The 16,478-nt window shown below is 38.7% G+C and overlaps 1 protein-coding gene across 4 annotated transcripts in view; it reads right to left on the reverse strand.

Annotated features, from left to right (window-relative positions):
* Window positions 1-2,838: 2,838 nt before the first annotated feature.
* The window catches only part of LOC128526587 (membrane-spanning 4-domains subfamily A member 8-like), a 78,656-nt gene continuing 65,016 nt past the window's right edge, over window positions 2,839-16,478 (reverse strand). The window contains exons 1-8 of one of the 4 annotated variants that reach the window (XM_053498595.1): window positions 14,144-14,241; window positions 11,766-11,954; window positions 7,235-7,345; window positions 7,092-7,148; window positions 6,748-6,891; window positions 6,424-6,537; window positions 3,729-3,809; window positions 2,839-3,478 (exon numbers count right to left, since the gene is read on the reverse strand). In XM_053498595.1, coding sequence (XP_053354570.1) covers window positions 3,389-3,478; window positions 3,729-3,809; window positions 6,424-6,537; window positions 6,748-6,891; window positions 7,092-7,148; window positions 7,235-7,345; window positions 11,766-11,927 — 759 coding nt within the window. In that variant the 5' untranslated portion in view covers window positions 11,928-11,954; window positions 14,144-14,241 and the 3' untranslated portion in view covers window positions 2,839-3,388. Of the gene's footprint in view, window positions 3,479-3,728; window positions 3,810-6,423; window positions 6,538-6,747; window positions 6,892-7,091; window positions 7,149-7,234; window positions 7,346-11,765; window positions 11,955-13,262; window positions 13,346-13,438; window positions 13,524-14,143; window positions 14,242-16,478 lie in introns of those variants that run through there. The other 3 variants (XM_053498596.1, XM_053498593.1, XM_053498594.1) reach the window with 3 other exon arrangements.

Genomic DNA, 16,478 nt, shown 5'->3' on the forward strand with positions numbered 1-16,478 from the left:
TATTCCATTCTTCATTGAAGAAGAGTTCCGCATTGCACTTTGCTTGTATATTGATGATTTTGAAGTGGCAAATCCCCTGGCAACATCTAAAAAAAAAAAACACAAGATGTGTGCCATTTACTGGTTACTCCACAATCTACATCCAAAGTATCATTCGTCTCTCCATTTAATACAGCTTGCCATCCTTTGTAAGACCAATGTAGTCAAGGAGCAAGGTTATGGCAAAATTCTCCATCCTCTCATCCAAGATCTTGTAACACTTGGAGCAGGGCCTTTACCTGCAACAGCTTGGTGCAAGCATTAAAGGCACAGTATTGTTTGTAGCAGCAGACAATTTGGCAGCTCATTCTCTTGCAGGTTTTTATGAGTTTTACGGCTTATCATATGTGCAGATTCTGCATGGCCACCAGGGATGAACTGCAGGTCAGTGAAGTACAGTCTGGTTTCTCCCAGCTCCGAGCAAAAGTGACTCACGGCAAGCACGTAGAAGATGTTGCTGTGAATCCCACCTTGTCCAAAGAGTGTGGGGTTAAGTCTAACTGCATACTTAGTGTGAATCTGAAACATTTTCATGTAGTGGATGGTTTCCCACCAGATATCTTACACAATCTTTTAGAAGGTCTTGTGCCTTTTGAATTATCACTATGTTTTCAGAAGCTAATTGTCCAAAAATACATTTCTTTGAAGTCTTTGAATAAGGTGATCAGAGTTTCCTTACACATTTACAGACAAAACAGATCGGCCTCAGATTATACCCAAGAGTCACACAGCAAAGTCAACAATTTTGGGCAATGCCCATGAAAATTGGACTCTTCTTAGATTACTAGCCACATCTCCAAGATTTTCATATATGACATTGTTTCCCTCTACAAGACTTCGGCCCAAACATCACTACCTAGAGCATTATCCCAAACTAATTCGAACTTTTAGACCATTAATAGATGTTTGGACTATGCGAAACACAAATTCTTCAAAAAAATTGTCCATGCAACACAAAACTTCAAAAATGTGTGTCTCACACTGGCAGTAAGTCACCAAAGAATGATGGGGTTCCACTTAGCTTCTCCATCTTTTTTCAAACCACCAGTGGAAATTAAAAATTGAAAGCTGCTGTTGTTTCTTCATTCCCTGACAATGTGCAGCAGTCCCTCTTTCAGATGAACGGTCAGCAAAACACTGTTTTGGTAGCATCTACAGTATGTTTGGATGGGTTTAAGTATGTACCAGATATGATTGTTTCAGCTGGCTCGTGCTCCGGTCTCCCAGAATTCAGACAGGTTACAAAACTTGTAGTTACTGTATTAACACACATGTTGTGTTTGTCTGCAGACAATTGACCTCATGGTATAATGAACACTTAAGGTCCTATGAGCTTTGTGGCAGTCATTTAAGTCCCCATTCAGTTACTGAACTGCAACGATTACCCACAATCCTGCAGCATGAGAGAGAAGAACCATTGGCTCAGTTGTGATCACGTAATGCTCAGCAGACAAACCTGATTACAGTAATATCCATTTAAAACCGCCTGGACCATGTGGCTGCCATGTGAACGGAGTCCGTCTGCCCCTTTAATGCCATAATCCGCCCTCCTTCTCTACTAATTAATGTACAGTTTTCTGTGTTCAAGTATTTTTTTATAAGTAGGGTGGTTGTGCCCTTTAACAATGCCTTCATAATCTGAGTTTAGTAAAGTCAAAGATGAATAGAATTTACACAATATCTAGTTATACAGTATCTACCAACAGAGTGTAAAATACTGTTTTGGGAATTCTGGAATGGAAATAAAATCCCTGTGCTAATGTTAACCACTGAACTTTATTTTAGCATCAGCCACTGTATTTCTGTATTATCGTCTGCATTACATTAACTGAGGATTTATGTAATGCAGTTTCATACAAATAAATTAACTGATTTAACTGTCAGGAATCAGACTGAACAGGAATGAACCCAATAGCAGACAGGTAATTTCTTTGAAAGCTTTATTGCTGGCCAAAGGAGTTTAGCTTGCAGGCTTAACAAGAGCAGAGATGCGAAGCTGTGCTTGTGTAGGCGGGTATAACAGGCTGTGTGGGAAATCCCCTGTGACGGGGGTGGAGGCGTGTCGATGATGAGGCGGAATCACCACGAACCCGGAAGTGGGAGTAAGATGAAATCTCCAACGGTCGCGAGTGCTTGGGATAATGCGATCGCAGCATCCGACGTTCAGGTAATCCGAAGGGCTAGGCACGAGACGAAATCCAAAAAATAGGCAAGGTCAAACACTGAAATGAAATACTAGAGTCCCCGGAGAAACAGAAGATTATACTGTACAGTATAATACAGTATGTTGTTATCTCAGGTAATCAGCCAGTTTTAATAATAATTATTATTGGTTATATTCTCACTTACTCACTCATCTTCCACACCACTTTATCCTGTGTTCAGGGTCGCGGGAGGCCTGGAGCCTACCCTAAGAGGCTTAGGGCACGAGGTGGGGTACACGCAGGACAGAGTGTCGATCCATCACAGGGCAAACACACATACACTCACTCACACACTATTTTATTGTTCTTATTATTTATTTAATTTTATTATTATCATTGGTCACTGCTGTCTTGAAAGAACTGAGAAGTGTTAAATGTTACCCAGAAAGAGTCTACATGACCCCCCCCCCTAAGTAATTTACATATTTTTTATCATTTTAATAACAATAGTAATATGACAGAGAGAAATAATCATGATACTGTACTAACAGTAGAAGCTTTGCCCTTAAAAGTTAGCTCCTGTTCTGACTTAATCAATAAGCATTCCTTCTTTTTTGTCATGGTACAAAAAAAGAAAACACTTACAAAGTGTCAATTATTTTCTATAGATGTCATCAGACTTTATTACAGACTTTATATCAGTACAAACCTGTTCATATTAAACCAACACTTGTTTCAAAACTGCTGTTCTAAAAGAGTAATTAACACCTTCTGACCAATTAGGATCCATAATTTCACAGAGCTGTGGTGTTTATTTATTTATTTATTTATTTATCTATTCCTTCTTTGGTTTTGGCAAAAATTTGATTCAAAAGAGTAAATAATTGTTCAGCAAAAACAAAAGAAATTATAAAAAAAAGTAATTAATATTTTTAAAACAAATTTGCACAGCTGTGAATACTAGTGAAAGCTGATTAATATTGCTGTACTTTTTAAGAAAGTTTTTCGAAGCATTTTGAAATCTTTGTGTACATAATATATACTGATCTGTAAATAGGTATTTAATGTACACTTTTTATTGAATGTGTGATTAGTTATTAAAGTAAACACAGAGACGTGTAGTTAGTTCTGGAGTGTGAGATGATTATCTTGAGTTAAGTGAAAAATGTTCAAATTATTAACAAGAATAATTTCTAAAATCATCCTCAGTTGTATGCCTCGCCTTTCTCACAGTATGCTGGAGGATTTTCCATTGGTGGAGCGCTCATGGCACCAGCACCCATTGTACTGACTCCCTGTAAAACAAATGGTTGGTAAAGGATGAATAGAAAAAAAAAAAAAAAAGAAAAAAACTTTGGTATTAGATATGTAACTAAAAATAATATGAATTTCAGCTAAGGCCAGTAAATTAATGGTTAACATTATAATAATAAAAAAATACAAATATTCTGATTAAAAAAAAAATGTTTTTTTAATTTTTTTTTATTTATTTGAGCTCTTTAGTGATTTGGAGTTTCATGACAACCTCCTGCAGGTTTCTCTTACCGGTTGTGCCTGATAAGCTGGGATGGAACTGACCACAGAAACACCACTCTCTGGGTTCTGAACCACATTGATAATGTTCAGCTGTTAACACATACACAGAGCTTCATAATTACACAATACACAATACTTATATTTACACAAGTTTACATTAGGTGCAACATCCCAAATTGTTCAGTATTTGCAATATTCTGGATCATTCTTGATCTTAGATATAAATATAAAGGCTAAATTTCACATCAACACTGTTTATTGTCCTGGACTCCAACTCCCAGAATTCTTCACCACTTCACAATATGGTCAAACTACTCTCCATTCTTATCAGCAGAGGTGGTAGGCAACTGAGTATATTTACCTTGTTACTGTACTCAAGTACCTTTTTCACATGTGTACTTCACCTGAGTAGTTTAATTAAAGGATACTTTTTACTTTTACTCCATTAAATCCTATGCAAAATATCTGTGTTCTTATGTAGCTACATCTCTGCATGACCGAAGTGATGTGTAGTATTTGAAGCATGAATTTTGCCACTTGCTGTCTATTATGCATAATTGTACAGCAAATAATGGCACCCCTGGTTAAGATGTGTTCTTAGGCTTCTAATAAATTCATGTTTTCTTTAAACAAAATAGAACCACAATGCAAAAAAAGGGGAAAAAAATCCAACTTTTAATTGAAGTACAGTGGAAAAAATCCAACAATAGGAATTTCTTTTTTTTTTTTTTTTTTTACATAAAATCATGTGTGCCACAATTATTGGCACCCTTGATGTTAATAGTTCGTACAACCCCATTTTGCCAACAAGACAGCACTTAATCTCACCCTATAACATTTCACAAAATTGGAGAATACAGATAAAGGGATCCTTGACCATTCTATTCCTCTTTGCACTATCTTTCTAGATCGTCCAGAATGCTGGGTCCTCTCTTATGCACTCTCCTCTTCAACTCACCCCACAGGTTTTTAATTGGGTTGAGGTCTGGAAACTAGCCATGAGAGGAGCTTGATTTTGTGTCTGCAGAACCATTTTTGTGTATTTCGCCACATGTTTTGGGTCATTAAACTCCTAAAAGACCCAAGGAGGACCCATCTTCAGCTTTCTGGCAAACGCCATCAGGTTTTGATTTAAAATGTCCTGGTATTTCACAGAGTTCATGATGCCATGCACCCTATCATGGTTCCCAGAACATTCGGAGGAGAAATAGGCCCACAGCCTCACAGATCCTCCATCATACACAGAGTGTATGCACACCACAGTGTGTGGTGCTTTTAAGCATACTCATCTTTTGTTTTATGTCAGACCTAGACAGTGTTTGTTGACAAAAAGCACCCAGTCCCAGTTAAAGTCCCAGGAAACTCCAGATGTTTAGGTTTGTGACTGTAGGTGAGAAAAGGCATTTTCCTTGCATGCTTTCCTGGCATGTAGAATGCGTCTGATAGCTGTTATACAGACTTTGTGATCCCAAGATGTCACTCTTTCACTGTTCTCTAACAGTGAACTTTGGAGATTCTTCTCTTTTTCACTGGGCATGGTGGCAAGATACACTTGTCCAGCCTTGTATGTCACTGTTCCAGTTGTTTTAAACTTTTTAATGATTTATCTGACTGTGGATTTGGGCAAGTTTAGGCAAGTGGATATTTTCTAGTAGCCATTAACTGACTTATGAAGGTTGACACACATCTGCCCTACAGTACTTAAATTAGGTGTTCTCTTGTCCTTGCCATGTTGAAGAGTGGATAAGAGATATAGGCCTCTAAGTCATGTTATATTTATACCACAGGAAAAGATGAAGTCCTGAATTATTAATTAAATGTTTCTAGATACCCTGATCAACTTTATAAACTATGATACAAATTAAAAAAAATGCTTAAATTACATTTATTTTATCGGAATTGTTAGGGGTGCCAATAATTGTAGAACAGGTGATTTTTATAAAAACAATAATTTTTTGTCCATAGAATTTTTTTTTTTTTTTTTATTCACTTGAGTTAAAGGTAAGATGTTTTTTTCTATAATTTCTAGTGTGAGATTATACTCCTGCAAAAAAAAAATATATTAGAAGCTTAACAACACAAGGAGTGGCAATAATTGTGGAGGACATGACCTAAACTGTTACAGGTGTTCCTAATCAGAAGCAGATCTGATTGGAGTCAGCAGTGAAAAAGCACGGGAAGCAGAGAGAGAGAGCTTTTACTATAAACAAGACTACCGTGGGATAATATACTTTTTTATACTTAAGTAAATTTGAAGGTATTTCTGTATTTTCTTTAAGTAGACATGTAAATGAAAAACGTTTAACAGTAAGAGTAATACAGTATATACCCTAGGGAGTCTCTACATTTACTCATAACAACTACACTCCCATTTCCCATTCACACATGCAGGCAGGTGTATGTAGCCTGTTTGCTCAGTTTTCTAAACATTTATCACTTGTGTTTGGCTTTCATTTGTTAGTAGTATGGATTCAAATCATTTACAAGTTGCATCTTCTTCAAAAACCATTACCTGGCATCCTTTGACAACTTGTCATGTTAAATCCTATTCTTTCCATTTTTGCATAGGTATTCGTCTACATTTCTCATGACTGTGTTTATTATGTCATTAATAACAGTGACATACTATAGTAGCTAGCAAGATGGTTGACACACACTTAAATAAATTAATTAATTAATCAATTAATAATGAAAAATTATTTACAGTAGGTTGATTGGTGCAGGTGGCTTTGCAAGTGAAGGCTGAAACTGCAATAGAGACGGCAAACTGGAGCAGAGAGAAAACCAGCAGAACTCCACTGATTCCATTGGTACGGCTCTGAAATAAAGATCCACGATACAAAAATACAGCTACAAATACAAAACCTTTTCGTATTAAAATATTCAGAAAATACTTCAATTGTATTTACTTTAAAATGCTTAATATATTTTTGTTAACCTTTTAGTATATGGTATTTTTTTATTTTTTTGCCTATTCTTTCCCTTGCCACATTTCACACTAAAATTATAATGAATTAATAAGTCATACCTGTGCAACGTAGCCAACTCTGCATCCATAATGGTAATCATAGGAGTAGCAGTAAGGATGCATCAAAAAATCTATAGAAAGCATGATGATGGCGATTCCTGCAGCTATCGTGCTAAAGATATTCAGCACCATAGTGGCCTTCACCTGATGAGGCAAACACACAAACAGAACACAAAATTAAGGTAAATCAGTTTGTGAAATAATTAAAAGAAAAAAGACACTGAGGGTGTAAGAAAAAATACCTCAGCAAATTAAAAAAAAATCTAAATCTTACTTGAAAAGACAAACAGAAAAGCAATTTATGTGCAGTTTCATTTTAAAAGATGCTGTTGGTGATTACGTACCACACAGGCATTAAGCTTGTTGCTCGCTAAAACAGCCAGAGAACCAGCGCTGATGTGCTGTAAGTGCAGATTTCTTTTTAAGTAACTCTATATATACACACAGTACATTTAAAGTTAAAAAAAACAGAAGAAAAAAAACTTACAAACAGTGAGCCCCAGAACACAACTCCAGAGAACACGCTGATGCTCCAAGCAGGGACCGCCATCACGATACCAAACAATATGGTCAACAAACCAATCATTATTTGGACAGCCTGTGGTTAAACACACACACACACACTTTTTAAAAATTATAATAAGTACTATTTTGTTAATGTATTTGTTTTTGTCCTATATATTAGGCTGTTTATGAAGATTAATTAGACAGTCAAATGTGTGAGATGTGGGACTGGGTGTTGGGGACACAACTCACAATGATAATGAAATCCATCTTGTCTGCTAAAAATTTGAGGACTGAGGGCTACTGAAAATGTTAATGTTGTTTAGGAAGAATGAGTCACAACATACTGCTTTGTATAGGGCTGTGTATCTTCAGGACCGGTCAGAGTACACCATGAAAGCTTCTATTGTGCCCATGCAAGCATCATAACTGGACCTTGATACCATGAAAGAAGGTGCCTTGGTCTGTTTTGTCCCGCCTTCTTTAACAACTCATTCATACCTGGCATTGTTTATCTGGGGACTCAATAGCAGCAGGATGCATTTTGAATAAGTGTGATGCTCTGCTTAATGTTTTACTGGAAAAATGAATGAATGGTGAATGGATGGAAATTTAACTTATTTGGTGTTTTTTTTTCTTTAACATACTTTTGTGCTGAACCCATATCAGTAATACTCCTAAAAGAAATTGACAGTGGCATGATTGGTTTATCCTTTATTTCTTCCACTATTTTTTTCACTAAATGGAAAGTACTGTACCGTGGAAAAAAAAGACTATCAGAACCTTTCCCAAACAGAAGCCGTGGGTGGATAAAACCAGCCGCAACGCTCTAAGATCTCGCACCGCTGCCTACAACACGGGACTTGCGTCTGGGGACATGGAACCATACAACGTCCGGAAGACGGTGAAAGAGGTGAAGCAGCGCTATGTAAGGAAACTAGAGTCACAACTCAAACAGAGTGATTCTAGGAGCCTGTGGCAGGGACGAAGGACAACGGACAACGGACTTTGAAGCACCGACAACCGGTATGACGAATGCGGACGCCAAGGGCGTAGATTTGCTCTGGACATTGGTGGGGACCTATGACTCCATCCCGGTTGATCCCAGGGATCATATTTATACTTTTACATTTAGCTGTTTAATCTGCTATTAGTGTTAAATCCGTATTCACAGACTATAGCCTGTCCTGCTATAATGAATGTGCGTCAAAGCCACTAGCATTAACGTTAACTGTTGTCGTTACTTTGATGGATTCACTAGCGAACTTGAAGTGACTTACATTTTTCTTTAAAAAATAAAAAAAAAAGCTCCTTATGTGCAGCTTCTTTTTTTTGCTATGTTTTTTTTTTTTTTTTTTTTACATGTATGTCACCCAACACACCTTCTTGCACGGGGGGAAAGATCGACTGCATTTGGCGCTGTTTGTATCTGAACGCAGCCATAGCCTCTCACGTGATAGCAGGGAAAGGCACAGCCAATCAAAATGTTCATATGTGTTTTGGGGGCGGGAGGACTCAAGGAGAGAACGTGATTTATCCCTTTCTGCGTGTCTAGGTTAATGTTGACATCACGATTTCTTTCTTTTTTTTTTTTTAAAGTGGATTAAATTATTGGGTGGGGATATTTCAATGGTCGGAGGATATTGGTGGGGACACATCCCCTCCGTCCACCCTAAATCTACGCCCCTGGCGGACGTGACTCTGGCAGACTAGCTGAACACATTCTATGCTCGCTTTGAGGCTGCAGCTAAAGACACTAGCGATGCTAATGCTAGCGGCGCTAACGGCTGCAGACAGGAAGACACTGCCAGCACCGGAAACGCGTTTATCATCACCGAGCATGACGTGAGGAGAGCCTTCAAGAGAGTGAACACCAGGAAAGCAGCAGGACCAGAGGGCATCTCAGGCCGTATTTTCAGAGCCTGCACAGACCAGCTAGCACCTGTGTTCACTGAGATATTCAACATCTCTTTATTTTAGTCGGTGATTCCCACATGCTTCAAAGAGTCCATCATTGTTCCTGTCCCGAAGAAACCTCAACCTGCTTCTCTTAATGACTATCGCCCTGTAGCCCTCACCTCAGTAGTGATGAAGTGCTTTGAGCGGCTGGTCAAGGACTTCATCATTTCATCTTTACCAGTCACACTTGACCCACTACAGTTCGCTTACCATTTAAATCACTCTACTGATGATGCCATCTCTCATCTCCTCCACACATCACTTACTCACTTGGACACTAGAAGGGGGAATTATGTTAAAATGCTCTTCATCGACTACAGCTCTGCATTTAATACCATAATTCCCTCCACACTTACCACGAAGCTGGAGCACCTGGGACTCAGCTCATCTCTGTGCCAGTAGGTCTCTAACTTCCTAACTGGCAGACCACAGGCAGTAAAGATGGGTGGACATGTCTCAGCCTCCATCACTCACAGCACTGGAGCACCTCAGGGGTGTGTTCTGAGCGCTCTGCTGTACTCTTTGTACACATATGACTGTGTGGCCACTACCAGCTCCACCACCATCATTAGGTTTGCTGACGACACCGTCGTGGTAGGCCTGATCTCTGATAACAATGAGACGGCCTACCTCAAGGAGATTAGGAATCTGGAGAACTGGTGCCAGAGGAACAACCTCCTTCTAAACGTCAGTAAGACAAAGGAGTTGATAGTGGACTTCAGCACTAAGCAGGAGAGGAACTACCAGACCCCCGTCATCAATGACAGCCCAGTGGAGAGAGTGGACAGCTTTAAATACCTCAGTTTTTATATCATGCAGGACCTGTAATGGTCCTGTCACATCAACACTGTGGTGAAAAAGGTCCAGCAGCTTCTCTACCACATCAGACGCTTGAGAGACTTCAGACTGCCCTCCAAGGTGCTCAGGAACTTTTACTCCTGCACCATAGAGAGCATTCTGACGGGAAACATCTCAACCTGGTTCGGGAACAGCACCATGCAGGACAGACGAGCTCTACAGAGGGTGGTACGATCAGCAGAGCGCACCATCCGCACCAAGCTCCCTGACCTGCACTCGATCTACAGCAGGTGGTGCTGGACCAAGGCCAGAAAGATTGTGAAGGACCTCAGCCATCCCAACAATGGACTGTTCTCTCTGTTGAGGTCAGGAAGGCGATTCCACTCCATAAAGGCCAACACAGAGAGACTGAGGAGGAGCTTCTTCCCGCAGGTGATATGGTCTCTTAATCAGTACACCACACAGTATTGACCCACACATATGGTTTTTACACTCACTCTGGACATTCTGGACATTCATTTACACTAGTGGCCACTGCACAACTACACTTCGTGGTCATTAGTTAAATCACTCTATCACAAGCCACTTTAAATAAATCACTTTTAAGCATATTTGCACTGCACAAGACACTTTAAATATGTGGATTGCACAACCCTGGACATTACCATTTTTTTTTTACCATTTTATCTAACTTCGTTCCACACAAAAATAACATAAATCTATACCTACTTTGTACAGCTGTTTTCTTTTTGTTCTATATTTCTTCATATATTTTCTATATTGTGTATTTTTGTTGTACAGTTATTTTATTTTAATTTTATATTTTATAATTATATATTTTTTACCAGTTAAATTTACCTTTTATTTTATTTTTCATATTTATTTCTTATTCATAGTCTTTATTTTTAGGCTACGAGCAGTTGTCTAAACATCATACTGTGTATGATTGTGTATGTGACAAATAAAATTTTAATTTGAATGTGTACAGTCTAAAAACATGTGATAAAGCTTTATTTTTTTAAAAGGAAAAAGACTGGACTTAAAAATATTATATTAAATGGGCACCTCAGGGTAAGAAGTGCATTGTGCCCACTGTACAAGCCTCTGCAGGCCGTGTTATGATCTGGGGTGATTCACTTGGTCAGGTATAGGCTCAGCATCATAATGTGGCAATAAAATGAAGTGAGGGATGACCTAAATGTACTGAATGACCAGGTTATCATATCTATGCATTTTTTTTCCCCAGATGGAACAGCCATATCCAAGGACTCAGATTATGAAAGAGTCATTCTGGATGCATGAGGATTCATTTTCACACATTAATTGACCACTAAAGAGTTCTGACCTTGACCTTTTTAAAAGTCTTGAGGGTATGCTGGAGAGGACTTTACAAAAAGGTATGACTCTCCCAATCATCAACACAAGATTTTGCCAAATAAGTAATGCAAATCTGGATGGAAATAAGTCTTGTGATATTGCATAAGGGTGTTAAAACAAAGCCAGGGTAAATGCACAAAATGATAATTTCTCTATATGTTCATACATCCTATAGTATATCACTTTTCCATGGTAACCATGTTATTAGTTATGTTTATTTGTGTATTCATTTATTAGATTTTTGTCATATAAAAAATACCAAGATTAACACAAAGTAAAAATGTTAAATTAATTCTTTATGATTGAAGTTACTATTTTATATTTCATCATTATATACAGAACTTCTTTAAGAAAATCTGTAATGTAATAGTGAAACTTACACCCAGCACTTTAGGTTCTCCTTTCAGGAATTTCTGCAGTGGGCTTTGAGTCTGAGATGAATTTTGTTCTGCTGCAGCTGGAACTGTTGATGAGGGAACAACTTGAGTGACGATTGTGTAGCCACTTCTCACATTAGTGAGTGGTATAGGAGCACTGGCCATCTTTAAAAAAAACTCTGGATTTTTAATCTGTAAACAAAAGAAATATCAACATGTTGGTATGATGTGAGAAGAAATGCTTGTATGGTAACATCAATAAAATGGTGTTTCTAGGTTTTAAGCAGCTTCCAAAATCTGCTCCAAGATTGCCAACACTATTTTGGCCATTTTAAAAAGAAAACAGTATTTATACACATTTCATCAGAGGGACAACCCATGTTAGGTGTTTTGGAGATAAAGTCAGAGAGGCCAGATTGAGGTGGTTTGGGCATGTTCAGAGGAGAGATGGTGAATATATGGGTAGAAGGACGCTAAGGGGGGAACTGCCAGGCAGGAGGTCTAGAGTAGGACCAAAGAGGAGATTTATGGATGCAGTGAGAGAGGACATGAAGTTAGTTGGTGTGAGAGAAGAGGATGCAGAGGACAGGCTTAGATAGAGGCAGATGATTCGCTGTGACGACCCCTGAAAGGGAACAGCCGAAAGACAAAGAAGAAGATTTATACACATTTTATCCACCAAACAAAAATACATACACCCAACAACAGCCCAAATCCAGTCTGGACTCAGACACCCCAAGCTATTCACTGATATTCAGTGAGTATAATGAAGAACAGGAAGAGAAAAATAACCCTATTGTAAATTAACAACCATCTAATAACCCTAGATTCACCACTTGTGCCATAAGTGGAATTATCAGTGGAAAGAATAGATGAAGAATAGAAACATTATTAACCACTTCATGCAAAATCTCCCTCTGGACAAGGAAATAAAAATAGGTGAAAGACCTCACCTATCATGGGTCAAGCTAAACAAGGATCTCTGGAGGAAGCTTGCAATGGATGATTTGACTGCCAAAATGCCACCCTTTTGTACTAGCAAAAAGCCAATAAGGAAATTAGAGAAGAGGAAGGCACCTAGAACACCAGCATGGCACCATAAGCTGAAAAGACCTCAAGCAGCTGATCAAGATACAACATGAAATAACAACCACCAGGATTAGAAACCAAAACTATGAAAGATTATGAAAGAGTCATTCTGTTCATTCTGTTCAAATACTGTTATGTTCTTAAAAAACATGGATACCATGATTAAGATCAGACACAAAGGAAGCTCAAGGTTGTAGCTACCCATATTACATGATATAAAATGAGGAGTCAAATGCACTGCAAAACCACTATCAGAGGTTGGCACAAAATAATAAGACCTTTTACAGAAGATTTCTTACCTGCCTCATAACCATCAAGGAAATGCCAAACAAGCAGGAAATTGAGAGCTTTTAGATCAGTATATAAACAACAATACAATGATACAACTTCAAATCACTAACTTTGTCTTACCATCATCAAATATGTCCTCTATCTTAAAATAGGCGTTCCGCCCAATGAATGTTCACAGGAAACACTGCAGTGGGCTCCATGTACATTCTCCATGTAAATTGTCATTTATGGACGTTTATTATGGGCTTTCTTTAAATGTTTGCAGCATTTAATTGTTTTACTGAAACTAGTCTTACCACTCTACTGTGCTTGAAGTCTTCTGTAAATCTCTATCGCTTTTATGCCTCATTTACCAGAAACTTCACGACAAGTCCTGGTTATATTTGAACGCTATTAAAATGAAGCCAATAAATGAAGTAATTAAATTATAGCTTTAACAGGTGAGTCATATTATTTATATTTTTATGCTTAAAGCAGACACTCATTTTGATTATGTTAAACAGAACAAAAAGAAAATTTTTTAAAACTTTAAAGAAGACATGCTTCATATCCCTGAGAGCACTTTGGATAGATTTTGGATAGATTTCAGGCAAAACAAAAAAACATTTTTTAAACACACAATAAAATACATTTCCTCAGTTAAAACGTTAAGATCATTTAATGGTAACAACTTTTACTTAAGAACATTTTTTTTCTCTGCATACTTATAATTTGAACACATCATTTTTACTTTCACTTCAGTATATTTATCAGGATTTTTTTTTTCTATTTCTGAAAACAGTCCTTGTAATTAGTCCGGGCATGAAAGGTAAATCTACAAAGTAAAAGTAAAATGGTCCATAATCACCCAATCTGGCAAAAAAGGCAAAACCACAAAAGGAAACCAGTTAAAAGCGTTTTCATGCCATAATCACACTTTAAAACAAACACTGATCCCATTACATGTCTGTTATAAAAGGAAAAGCAGTTATTTTAATAAACACAAAAATCCTTTTTTTTACCTCCTGCCTTTTTAACAGTGCAGTCTTTATTTTTCTTTGTGGGTGTTAATAAATGCTTTTCCCCCTTTGCTCTGTGTATTATATGCACCTCCTTAAAGCTTGACGGGAATTCAAAACAGGAAGGAGGGGGAGGGGGTTTGGGGGGGCGGGGTTAATGATTTCGCAACAGAGTTAATGTTTGTACATGCCACAGACTTCTCAAGAAAAGGAAGTGCATAGCCGAAGTATTTCCAGTATATATACAGTGCTGCCTTAATAACATGACCTGAGGTCTGGCTTTAAACAGACACAGCAAAAAGACAAAAAAATAAGGAAGAAGCAATTGATTTTTTTTCTTGCCGTTTTGGACAGGTTGAATTGTGCTGGTACAATAAACACTGTAAATGCTCTGCAAATAACATCTTGCCTTGCAATACACTCTGCCAGCTCTCTCTTTCTCTCTCTCTCTCTCTCTGCGCATGCGTCGGGTTTGAGAGCGTGCATAAGGCTGTTTGGCGTCCTGCCCAGCTTTTGTTCTGAAAGACTGTTTATTTATTTATTTATTTATTTTTGTCTTAAAAGAGTGAATGTGTTACACCTAAAAAGTATAAAGTTTAAAGTGGGAGAGAGAGCGAGCAGGCACCATGGCCTCTAAGTGGAGACTTTGTCTCTCCGGCATGGCGTCAGGTGCGTCCCGGAGGACGGCGTGCCGATTGAGGACGTATTGCTAGCGGTGGGGGAGCAGGTCAGGTGTGAGAACATCTACTCTGCCTCCCGGATGAATACAGCCGTGGTGGTGTTTGTGAACAGGGTTGACCTCGTGAGCGCACTGACGCAAAGCGGAATATGTGTGAGAGGAGCCGCTGTTAAAGTCACCCCTCTGTCTGCCCCCGCGGCGCGGGTGGTCATATCCAACGTGCCTCTGTTCATAAAGGACGAGGCTATAATAAAGGAGCTGACCCGTTTCAGGAAGTCCGTCGGCCCCATGAGAGCCACATCCCACTCGGGTGTAAGAGCTCCAATATGCGGCATGTCCTGTCCTTCCGCAGGCAGGTGCTAATGATCTTAAACAACGAAGATCAGACACTGGACGTGAACTTTAAATGTAAAGAGGGGGACAGCGCCTACACTGTCTTCACCACCATGGAGCCGCTGAGGTCCTTCGAGTGCGGGGAAGTGGGACACAAGAGGCTGAGCTGTCCACACGGAGCCTTGCAGCCAGGGAGCCTGGGTGACACACCCAGGATGCAGCGGTGCGAGGACAGCCAGCCGGAGAACACCGGGGAGGCAGAGCCCACAGCGGACCGGAATTAAGAAAGAAACATTTAGAAAGAATGTCACTAATAAAGAAAAAAGCAGAAGATAAAAAATCTCAAAAACCTAATGACATTCAACAAGAAGTAAAAATGGACGGAAGCTAAACAAACCAAAAACAACAAACAAGACTGTATGACTGAACTTAAAAGAAAAATTAAGACAAAAAAAAGGTGGGGTGGGGGGTCATGGGTTCCTTATTAAAAAAAAAAGTACTTGTTTATATACTGTGTATGGGTGCACGTCTGAGTATGTGGTGTGTATATGTATATATGAATATAATATGTAAATTTATATATATTTGGTAAAATAGTTAACTTCCTTTAAATATGTAATAAAAAAGTGAGTTTAAAACCTCAACAAAACCTCTCTCTCTCTCTCTCTCTCTCTCTCTCTGCTGAGCGTCACATGATCACAACTTAGCCAATAGTTCTTTCCACTGTGGGATTCTGGGTAATTGTCTCCCATACTCGGTCTCAGTGTGTGTGCGTGTGCAGCAGTGAGGTTGTTCTTGCCTTCCAGAAAAAGTCTTCATGGGACCCATTTTTATCAAGGTGCTTGATATGTTTTGCAAATGTGCTTGACTCATCTTCTACAATGCTTTATCCTGTGTTTAGGGAGGCTTAGGGCACAAGGCGGGGTACACGCAGGACAAGGTACCAATCCATCACGGGGCAAACACAAATACACTCACTCACACACAATTTTATTGTTATATTCTTATTATTTAGTTTATGTTCTTATTATCATTGGTTATAGAAATAAATGACAACAACAATTAAACACTTGATCAATGGCGTCTGTGCTATTTTGGGCTTATGTGACCCATATTTATTGTTTCTCTGTTTAAAATGATCTGGGTTTTAAGAATTTCATTATAAGAGCAAATACTAACTTAGGAGGAGTGGAAGGTGAGACAGGTAAAGACTCAACTGGAGGCTGTGACCCAGAGACTGGAACAGCTAGAAAAACAAACGACCTCCATTCCTCCAATGTGGCAGCAGCTCACCTCTGACTCCCCTTGGCCCTCTTGTGGACGTCG

Source organism: Clarias gariepinus, chromosome 6 (assembly GCF_024256425.1).
Source record: "Clarias gariepinus isolate MV-2021 ecotype Netherlands chromosome 6, CGAR_prim_01v2, whole genome shotgun sequence".
NCBI lineage: Eukaryota > Metazoa > Chordata > Actinopteri > Siluriformes > Clariidae > Clarias > Clarias gariepinus.